At 47.1% G+C, this 10,457-nt stretch overlaps 2 protein-coding genes across 24 annotated transcripts in view; one reads left to right on the top strand and one right to left on the bottom strand.

Moving 5' to 3' along the window:
• Positions 1 to 16: 16 nt before the first annotated feature.
• Positions 17 to 7,183, top strand: ctr9 (CTR9 homolog, Paf1/RNA polymerase II complex component). Its single transcript, XM_018663091.2, has 23 exons — positions 17 to 183; positions 943 to 1,041; positions 1,165 to 1,404; positions 1,490 to 1,607; positions 1,690 to 1,779; positions 2,075 to 2,331; positions 2,422 to 2,529; positions 2,614 to 2,850; positions 2,937 to 3,155; positions 3,367 to 3,550; positions 3,643 to 3,731; positions 3,827 to 4,012; positions 4,208 to 4,295; positions 4,386 to 4,534; positions 4,615 to 4,731; positions 4,821 to 4,966; positions 5,045 to 5,116; positions 5,312 to 5,447; positions 5,578 to 5,736; positions 5,843 to 5,991; positions 6,086 to 6,179; positions 6,269 to 6,381; positions 6,469 to 7,183. The coding sequence occupies exons 1-23, from the start codon at positions 139 to 141 to the stop codon at positions 6,866 to 6,868; spliced, it is 3,495 nt and encodes a 1,164-aa protein (XP_018518607.1). The 5' UTR covers positions 17 to 138; the 3' UTR covers positions 6,869 to 7,183.
• A 344-nt stretch (positions 7,184 to 7,527) lies between these two features.
• Positions 7,528 to 10,457, bottom strand: part of eif4g2a (eukaryotic translation initiation factor 4, gamma 2a) — a 73,221-nt gene continuing 70,291 nt past the window's right edge. For all 23 annotated transcript variants that reach the window (XM_051073532.1, XM_051073537.1, XM_051073535.1 and 20 more), the window contains 6 exons: positions 10,154 to 10,369; positions 9,807 to 10,065; positions 9,492 to 9,696; positions 9,194 to 9,402; positions 8,968 to 9,089; positions 7,528 to 8,619 (listed from right to left, as the gene is read on the bottom strand). In XM_051073532.1, the coding sequence (XP_050929489.1) occupies positions 8,554 to 8,619; positions 8,968 to 9,089; positions 9,194 to 9,402; positions 9,492 to 9,696; positions 9,807 to 10,065; positions 10,154 to 10,369 (1,077 nt within the window). In that variant the 3' untranslated portion in view covers positions 7,528 to 8,553. The remainder of the gene's footprint in view (positions 8,620 to 8,967; positions 9,090 to 9,193; positions 9,403 to 9,491; positions 9,697 to 9,806; positions 10,066 to 10,153; positions 10,370 to 10,457) is intronic.

Below are 10,457 nucleotides of genomic sequence, written 5' to 3'. Positions count from 1 at the left end.
GACACAGTTTCTGTTGCACCGTCCTTATGTTTGTTTCCTATCGGAGGCATGAAGTAGCGACCAGTAGACAACGGACTGGAGACTTTGTTTAGTTTTTTAAAATAAATCTAACTTCAGGCGGATCTGTCCTCAGACACGATGTCTCGGGGCTCCATTGAGATCCCTCTACGGGACACAGACGAGGTAAAACTCTCCTTAACTTCAGTTGTTGTTTGAAGTGAACCTCGTCGTGCTAGCGCTGCTAGCTATTAATGCTAACTCTAGCTAGCATCAGCTAATGGTCTGAACACCTCAGCGGCGTGTTTAACGGAGATATCTGAAACGTAAACACCTTTAATGCTCGGAGCAGCGTCTACAGACGTGTTAACATCAGAAAACAGTAGAACTGTGACAGAAACATGAGACTCTGTTGATGTTTTCTGCCGCTGCCGCTCTCAGCGAAGCAGCGCTCATTAAATATCGTTTTAATCCAAGAACCTGTCATTACAGTACAGCCACATCAGTTACACATTTATTTAATTTAAGAAGGCATAAAAAGTTCTGAAATATCTGGATCTTAATTCACAACATCAGTGGAAGATTAACTCAGCTGATAAAGGACTGTGCAACAGTTTCAGGCACCGAAAATAAAGTGAGGATGCTTATCAGTTAGCTTCATAAAAACCGAAACAATCTAAGTCAGTATTTGGTGTTTGCTTTTCAAGCTAAACCTGTGCCCAGGTTTTTGAGGTACTCAGCAGGAGAACTTACCACAGCTCCTCTGTGGATTTAGTCTCTTGATGTAATCTCACCCTGACTCCATGATGCTGAGATCAGGGTTCTGTGCGTGTAAAATCAACTCTACATGGATTAAATACTTCGACAGGAGAGGGTCAGTCTTTAATGATTCACAGGGTGTGAGTTTGGTCAGACTGGATAACTTAAATAAACTGGCTCCTGCAGGTTATCGAGCTCGACTTTGACCAGCTGCCAGAAGGAGACGAGGTCATCAGTATCCTGAAGCAGGAGCACACGCAGCTGCACATATGGATCGCTCTGGCGGTGAGTCAGTGGAGCCTCCACACACTGTTGTAATGTAGGATTCTAGCACCATGAAGAAACTGATCCAGATGTCAGACCTGATCCGTGTCAATCCACCTTAAAGTTTTTCTTAAACCCTTTCAGCTGGAGTACTACAAACAGGGCAAGACAGAGGACTTTGTGAAGCTTTTAGAGGCGGCTCGAATCGATGGAAACCTCGACTACAGAGACCATGAGAAAGACCAGATGACCTGTCTGGACACATTGGCAGCTTATTACGTCCAGCAAGCAAGAAAAGAGAAAAACAAAGATGCCAAGAAAGAGCTCATCACGCAGGCCACGCTGCTCTACACGATGGCAGACAAGATCATCATGTATGATCAGGTGAGAAAGAGCAGCTGCTGACGAGAGAAAAGGCTCCTGTGTTTTTACATTATAAGTAAAAGTAACATTCGCTTGTGTCAATCAGAACCATTTGTTGGGGAGAGCGTGTTTCTGCCTGCTGGAAGGAGACAAGATGGACCAGGCCGACGCTCAGTTCCACTTTGTCCTCAATCAGTCCACCAATAACATCCCCGCTCTGCTCGGCAAGTTGAACACAAACGAGTCTGAGATCGATCTTGTTCGCTGTGATCGACTGAAATAATCACACCACTGTTGTTCCTGCAGGTAAGGCTTGCATCTCCTTCAACAAGAAGGATTACAGAGGAGCGCTGGCGTACTACAAGAAGGCTCTACGTACAAACCCCGGCTGCCCAGGTAAACAAGTTACACCCAATACTACTATTACTACTACTACTACTACTACAGTACAAACATTGTGGTCAGCAAGATAAACAACAAGTGCAACACATTTGTCGGAACAGTACTGGAACAAACTTTACAAACTGTAGTTAATTTCAGTGGTAGGTCGCTATGAGTGAGTTTAAATTTAAACACATTTAAATACATTTTTAAGTCTCTGCCAGCGTTGATGCTGAAACCCAAACGTCTGATCTGTGTGCTGCCTCAGTTCCTGATCTCTGTCTTATCTTGTCGTTGTGTGTGTGAGCAGCCGAGGTGAGGCTCGGGATGGGTCACTGTTTCGTCAAGCTCAACAAACTGGAGAAAGCTCGTTTGGCTTTCGGTCGAGCCCTGGAGCTTAATTCAAAGTGCGTGGGAGCTCTGGTTGGTTTGGCCGTTTTAGAGCTCAACAACAAGGAGGCGGACTCCATCAAGAACGGAGTGCAGCTCCTGTCGCGGGCCTACACCATCGACCCCAGCAACCCCATGGTGCTCAACCACCTCGCCAACCACTTCTTCTTCAAAAAGGTAACCGCCGGTCTCTTTCTGTCCTTTAAGATCCAGACCCAAACCTAATCCTGTGTCACTGATGCCTGTGTGGTTTCTGCCTCCCATCAGGACTACAGTAAAGTGCAGCATCTGGCCCTCCATGCTTTCCATAACACAGAGGTCGAAGCCATGCAGGCTGAGAGCTGCTACCAGTTAGCTCGCTCGTTTCACGTGCAGGTAAGATCCAAGCCAACAGCTGTGCCTGCGCTCTGACTGTCACCAGTTTACACCTCTGACATCTCTGCTCTGTGTTTTCCTCAGGAGGACTACGACCAGGCGTTTCAGTATTACTACCAGGCCACGCAGTTCGCCTCGTCCACCTTTGTGCTGCCCTTCTTCGGCCTGGGACAGATGTACGTGTATCGAAGAGACAAGGAGAACGCAGCCCAGTGCTTTGAAAAGGTTTTAAAGGCCTACCCCAACAACTACGAGACTATGAAGATCCTGGGGTCTCTCTATGCAACATCTGACGATCAGGAAAAGAGAGACATCGCCAAAGTACGTAGTCTCTCTCAGGAATATGTTCAGTAGTCATTTTAGGGATGTTTCTAACCTGGATATATGTCACTGTGTTTGTTCTGAAGGGTCACCTGAAGAAGGTGACGGAGCAGTACCCAGACGACGTGGAGGCGTGGATCGAGCTGGCTCAGATCCTGGAGCAGACCGACATCCAAGGAGCACTGTCCGCTTACGGCACGGCCACCCGCATCCTGCAGGAGAAGGTGCAGGCCGACGTTCCCCCCGAGATCCTCAACAACCTGGGGGCTCTTCACTTCAGACTGGGCAACCTGGGGGAGGCCAAGGTACCAAGCACATACCAGAGCTGCTGTAGTCTGACGTGAAGAACATTTACTGAGGAATTCATCGACTCAGATCAAACTGAGATTGATGGATTTTAATTGGATAGACGGCTGAAAAAAATGTTTCTTTCTCTGTGGTATTTACTGATCATGAAGTATGCAGAACACTCAGCAGTGATATTTCAAGCTTGGGGTCATGTCTTCTCTCCCTCAGAAATATTTTCTGGCATCTCTGGACCGGGCCAAAGCTGAGGGAGAGCACGACGAGCATTACTACAACGCCATTTCTGTCACCACCTCCTACAATCTGGCCCGTCTGTACGAGGCCATGTGTGAATTCCACGAAGCCGAGAAACTCTACAAAAACATCCTCAGAGAGCATCCTAACTATGTGGACTGTAAGCACGGCACACGACAGAATAAACAGTGAGAGAACACAGAGACTAAAGGTTTGTGCTCTGAAAGATTGTTGAAATATTCTGACTCACAGGTTATTTGCGTCTCGGAGCGATGGCTCGCGACAAAGGAAACTTCTACGAAGCCTCTGACTGGTTCAAAGAAGCCCTGCAGATCAATCAGGTAGATTATCATCAGCTGTGGTGTGAACTTTTTAACATCAGTAGTTAAATATTACTCTCCTCTACATCACCTGATGTGTGGTCTGTGCGGTGCAGGATCACCCGGACGCCTGGTCCCTGATCGGAAACCTTCACTTGGCCAAACAGGAGTGGGGCCCGGGACAGAAGAAGTTTGAGCGTATCCTGAAGCAGCCGTCCACGCAGAACGACACCTACTCCATGCTGGCTCTGGGAAACGTGTGGCTGCAGACTCTGCATCAGCCCACAAGAGACCGGGAAAAGGTTCAGACGGCTGTTTTTAAAACACTGAGAGAGAGAAAGTGCAGCTGTGTAAACGTAGACGAGTAAAGCACTTTGGTGAATCTTGTTACAAAATAATGGCGGGTACCTGGTTAGCGTTAGGAGTTCGTATGAATTTAAAATACGTTGTCGGGTAAAATGATAAAATGTTGTGTAACAGTGTTTTTGTCTTGACAGGAAAAGAGACACCAGGATCGAGCTCTGGCCATTTACAAACAAGTCCTGCGAAACGACGCCAAAAACCTCTACGCTGCCAACGGCATCGGTCTGTGAAGCTCTCTCCTGCTTCTGAAGTTCGTATTGTTCATTCTCTTGTATGAGTGTGACGCACTAAATCTAAAGTTGTCTTGTCCAGGTGCCGTCCTCGCCCACAAGGGCTACTTCAGAGAGGCTCGAGATGTGTTTGCTCAGGTGAGGGAGGCCACAGCGGACATCAGCGACGTCTGGCTGAACCTGGCTCACATCTACGTCGAGCAGAAGCAGTACATCAGCGCCGTGCAGATGGTGAGGCCCTCGTCTGTGGTGACCCTTTGAAAGTCATTGTCTTTGGTCCGTGCAGTGAAGCATTGTGATCTGCTCCACAGTACGAGAACTGCCTGAAGAAGTTTTACAAATACCAGAACACGGAGGTGCTGCTGTACCTGGCGAGGGCGCTCTTCAAGTGTGGGAAACTCCAGGAGTGCAAGCAGATGCTCCTGAAGGTAACGAGGAGGGAAAAATGAAAGGCTTTTATTATATTCTACAAGATGAGGAGAGTAGAGCTCTGTCTTCCTGCTGTGTCTCCGACCAGGCCCGTCACGTGGCGCCCAGCGACACGGTGCTGATGTTCAACGTGGCCCTGGTGCTGCAGAGACTGGCCACGCTCGTGCTGAAAGACGAGAAGAGCAACTTGAAGGCTGTGCTGAGCGCTGTCAAAGAGCTCGAACTGGCTCACAGGTAGACTTTTACATCTCTGACTTCTCCTCCTCCTGGTTGTCCTCTGCCCCGTCCTGAGATCTCATCTCCTCCTCACAGGTATTTCAGCTACCTCAGCAAGGCCGGAGACAAGATGAGGTTTGACCTCGCTCTTGCTGCATCTGAGGCCAGGTCAGTCTGCATCTATCCTCATGTTACACGAGCTCTAAAAGTAAAGTACCTGTGTTGTTTAAAGCGAATGTTACTGATGGTATTTTGACCTGTTTTTACATTTTATTTCTTTTCTGTGGGGCTTGTGCTGGAGTTTTGTTCATTGAGTGTGTGTTGTAATATCACTGGGGGTGTGGGTGTGTTGTGGGACTGCAGGCAGTGCTCTGACCTGCTGAGTCAGGCTCAGTACCACGTGGCGAGAGCCAGAAAGCAGGATGAGGAGGAGAAGGAGCTTCGGGCCAAACAGGAGCAGGAGAGGGACCTGCTGCGCCAGCAGATGTTAAAAGAGCAGGTATTTATTCTGCTGCCAGACAAAAACTTTTTGGGAAAAGCTCACCATGAGAAGAGTTCATGTTTTGGATGTTTTACAGAAATGTGCTTCTTTGTTAATCGGTTGACTTGTGCCCCTCAAACCTGGTTAGGAGGAGAAACGGAACAGAGAAGCAGAGGAACAGAAGAAGCTGCTGGAGCAGAGAGCTCTGTACGTGGAGAAGACCAAGAACCTGCTCACCTTCGCAGAGGGCTCGAAGGAAATGCCCAAAGAAAAGAAGAAGGGAGGCAGCGGCGGCGGCGGTGGACGTGTGAGTGTTGGCACTGATCGTAAACTCATCAACAGACTAATTATTGAATTATTAAATTACACTCAGCACTCTGTTGGTAACGCGTGTCTGCTTTTGAATCTCTAAGCGTAAGAAAGGAGGCGACATGGATGAGTTTGTCAACGACGACTCTGACGAGGACCTGCCGGTGAAGAAGAAGAAGAAGAGAAAGGGCGGAAGCGGCAGCGAGCAGGAGGAGGTCGAGGACGGAGAGAGGAAGAAGCAGAAGAGGAGGAGGCGAGTCTGCTGCAGTGAAAACCAAATGTGGTTTATTTTGACTGCAGTGCACATGACGTAGATACTGAGAGAAAACTTCTGTCCTGTGTTGCAGACCTAAAACAGGAGACGATGACAGCGATGATGAGGAAGGAGGGTCACGACCCAAGAAGCAGCGGAAACCCAAAGAACGCAAGAGGATTGAAAAGGTCCTTTCTTCTTTGTGCTTTTCTGTCGTGATTCAATCATTTAAAAATATGTTTCTAACGTGCAGCACATCACCATCTCATCATTTTAGCCCCAGCCTGAGCGTCTGCCACCGTCTCTCAAAGGAAAGATCAAGTCCAAGGCCATCATCTCCTCCTCTGAGTCGTCTTCAGATGAGGATGGACTGAAAATAGCTGAAGACAGGTGAGAAGTCCTCCGAGTCAGAGTTTAAACTGCTGCAAACATTAGTGAATCAGCAGGAAAATAATTGGTGCTCCTTCTCCTACACAGACACCAGAGAGACAGTGGTTCAGGGTCTGATGACGAGGGCGGCCACAGGAAGCGCATCGCGTCCGACAGCGACTCGGACGGAGGGAGGAACCGCTCGGGCAGCGAGGCCGGCAGCCCCCGGCGCTCCGTGGGATCCGAGGATGACGACTCCGGCAGCGACCGTCCGGTGAAGAAGAGGAGGGTGCAGCGGCAGTCCGACTCGGAGCAGTCGGACAACGAGAGCAAGAGGAGTCGGTCGGGATCGGACGAGGAGTCCCGGCCCGGTTCGCCTGCCGCGCCGTCAGACCGAGGATCGGACAGGGGATCTGAGGCGGGATCGGACAACGAGGGCTCCCCGCGCCGCTCTGACAACGGCTCTGAACCCGAAGGCTCCAACAACGACGATGACGACAGCGATTAAATCTTCCCCACAGACTTGTCTCATGTAAAACTCTCCACGTCTGCGTTTTTATTTCCTACGAAGAGCAGGGATTTCTGTCCATATAATGAGTTAGTCTAGAAGAGTGTAGTTATTTTGGCTCAGTGTTTTATTTCTCACGTCTTAGTGGAAACGTCTTTTCACAGATGCTGTTTTGTTAAAGGTAGATCAGGTGATTTGAGGTGAACTAAAAGGTGTAAACATCTATTTTCTATCTCAGTCAGAGAAGACACTGACTGCGAAATGGGAAGATGCTTCAACAAAATGTCAAATAAAAAAGAGAACAGAGTTGTGTAAGATCCTGCTCCTGTGTCATTCTCAGACTGACAGCTTATAGTGATTGTGTTCGCAGCATCATCACTGTTTAGCATCAGCTTTGGTGAAGTGTCACTGTGAATAAGCTGGACTTTAGCAGCAGCCTGAATCATGGTGAGACACGAATCCTCATCATTTACATCAAACATGACCATGACATTAATACATGTATTCATTTCAGTTTGCAAATAATAATTGTTGTCATCGGCCTTTACAAAGGAAATTTAACACGAGCAGTTTGCAGGCAGCAGCTTTCTGAAACTAATGAGCTGTAAAGCTGCTGCAGTGGTTGTGATGCCGCCGTTAAAAATCTTCAGGACAAAGAATTGAACTGTTAAACTTTATTCAAGGTTGATCTGTAGTTGTACACTGGTAAAATGACAGTGACTCCAAAGGTAGGTTAAAGTGTACACATACAGTACATTCTCTGTAATTTCTTGATGAAGATAAAAAGACCATTTAAAAACCTGACAAACATGGTGGTGAACATCTAGCACAGGAAACTAAGCTTTGGCTGTCTCACTGTTGAAACCCGAGACATTCAAGTATAGTCCGAGATACGTTAGAGGTATATCCATATTAAATCGATAAATTAAAAAAAGCCAAGGCCACACAGATTCATTCCTAACAGCACAAAGGTTTCATACATAAAAAAGTTCTCGATTCATTTAAGTAAAGGTGGGTAACTCAAAATCACATTGTGCAAATAAAATAGGCCATTATTGTTGCAGAATCAAACCCAGATTAAGATTTTGATTTGAGACAAAATGGTCTGATTTCACCAGCACAGGAAAACCATTATAAATCAAGGAAAGTGTTTTACTATTGCAACGACTCAAGATGTTGAGCAAAGTGCATCTAAAAACTGATTAACAAATGCAGATAAAACACAGAGGAGAGGCTCTTTGCAGTATGTCGGAGCCTTTCCTCGTTTGTAAACAGTTTAAATAGTTACGGCAGCACTTGGTGACTCCTACCAGATGTAAAAACGGTGATAAAATGGGTCAGGTTTTAGTGCTGGTTCATTTTCCTGCAAAAATACCGCCGACTGTTAAAGAAAACATAACCCAAGATAACTGAAATGTATAAAACATCTGCTGTAGGACATCACAAGAGAGAGAAAGAAAGAAAAAGCATAAATACAATAAGATGATGGTGATGCTGGCTTGATCTCACAAAGCATTTCATAGTGACGTGGATTGTAACAGTGGTTGGAAAATATAAACAAGAAGAGAGGGAAGGAGGTGGGTCGAGACTGAGGGGAGGACATGTGGAGACAAAAACATTACAAAAGTAAAAAAGAAAGAAATTCATTCATTGCATCCTGATAACACATGGCTTTGGCCTGTTCCTCAGTAATCTTCATCCTCTGACTCCTCTTCCTCTGCGGTCTCCAGCCAGGTCAGCCACTGGTTCACCTGCAACATCAACACAACATCTGCTTTAGAGTGAGCCTCAAACCACAGATGGGCTCTGGAGCAGCTTCAGATAACGAGCACATTTACATGTAGGTCAGTATAATCATCTGTTCTAATCTCATGTGGGACGTTTCAAACTGAAACCACATTACTCAGCTTCTTACAGACCGCCTGTCTTTCTGAACATCTTCACCACTAAATATATGAAGCAACAGAACAATCAGGCCCCGGATGATGTGTTTACACATCACAGTATCTCAGAATATTACTGAGCAAGAAAACACGTAGATCTGCAGTTTACTGTCGGGGTGTAATTCAAATAAACTAAAATAAAATGTAATAATGTACCTGAAATAATGCTTTTCCCTTCCCTGGATACTCCTGGGTGACATCTTCTTTCCATGAGAGGAAGGCTTCTTCTTCAATTATTTCCATGTCATAAAAGTTCACAAAGTAACGCAGCAGCATTCCTAAAAAAGAAAAAAGAGTGAGTGATAAATGTGAAAGCTTCTCTAGCTACGTTTGTTAAATAAAACAGCCATACGCTGCTGTACCGGACTACAGGTGTGCGTACCTTTGGGGAAAGCCTTGGTGTTGCAGTGCACCTGCAGAGCGTACAGAGCTCCGACCTGCAGGTCGATGTGGTCGTGTAGGAATTTCTGCATCACTGGTTTGAAAGACAGCAGCAGCTGCTTCTCCTCGTCCAGCTGTTCCTTAGTGGGCGCTGCGAGCTGCTCTTCATCGTCGTCAGGGTTGATCTCGTAAGCGATGTACTGCAAGAAACTGGAGAGGACGACAGGACAATGAGTGCACTGTAGGATATCGTTTAGTGTTTGATTAACCAGCCGCGCAGGAAACACTGTCGACTGTACCTGGTCATGAGGATGTTGACGAAGCCTTTGTCAGTGTGGAGTTTAGGCGAGATGTTGTCCTTGATCCACTTGTAGATGGACTGTGGAGACGGGTCGACTTTGATCTGCTTCAGCAGCTCCTTCTCCAGCTTCATCAGCGGGAACAAAAAGCTGAGCCCTTTGCCCTCCAGGATCTCCAGCATCCTGTCCTTGTTCTGGTCAATTTCTACAGCAGGAAGGAAAAAGAAAGACATTCGTTCACACATCCATCGCCTCATAACAAAGGTCGTTAAAAACTGAACTTTTCAGGTCCAGACAGAGAGGGTGTGGACGTACCAGGCAGCATCTTCTGCATGTTGACCTTGCTCTGCTGGAACAGGTCAGTCAGCCACTCACGGTCCTTCAGTTTGACCAGCTGCTGCAGGCAGAGCAGGAAGAGTGGGAAATGTGCACCGTTCTCCAGCTGATGGGCCAAATCTGTGATGCTGACCAGGTCGGCGACGATCACATGCGCTGCAAACTGAGCCAGGTAAGACTTCACCAGGGGGACCTCCTCCTCGATCTTGGGACACTGGTCCAGAACACTCAGAAAGGCCTGTTTTAAAAAGCGAGGTATGGTAGTACTGAATAATCTGGTCAACCTGAGGTCTGTATGTTACAGTCTGTTTTAACACAGCACTGACCTGCATCACGTTTTCACCGGTGACGAGGCCCTCGGTGCAGAGTGCGTGGATCAGGGCGCTCACGTTTTCCTTATCCTCATCTGAACGATCGAGGGAATGAACCACGATCTTGTTCAGCATCTCAGACAAAAAGTACTTGGGAGGCTTCATCTCCTTCACAGCGTTCACTGCCTCGTCGACGTTCTTGTTGTTCAGGTAGTCCGTCAGCAGCGTCTCCTGAAATTAAAGAGGACCAGTCAGACTTAATGTGCTGATCAGACAGAATACTGTGTGGGAGGGAAGTGAAGAGCGGAGCTGTGAGGAA

The sequence above is a fragment of the Lates calcarifer genome, linkage group LG2 (genome assembly GCF_001640805.2).
Source record: "Lates calcarifer isolate ASB-BC8 linkage group LG2, TLL_Latcal_v3, whole genome shotgun sequence".
Classification (NCBI taxonomy): domain Eukaryota; kingdom Metazoa; phylum Chordata; class Actinopteri; family Centropomidae; genus Lates; species Lates calcarifer.
Note: the sequence above shows the minus strand (reverse complement) of the source record. Positions and strands in the feature narration are given on the sequence as shown.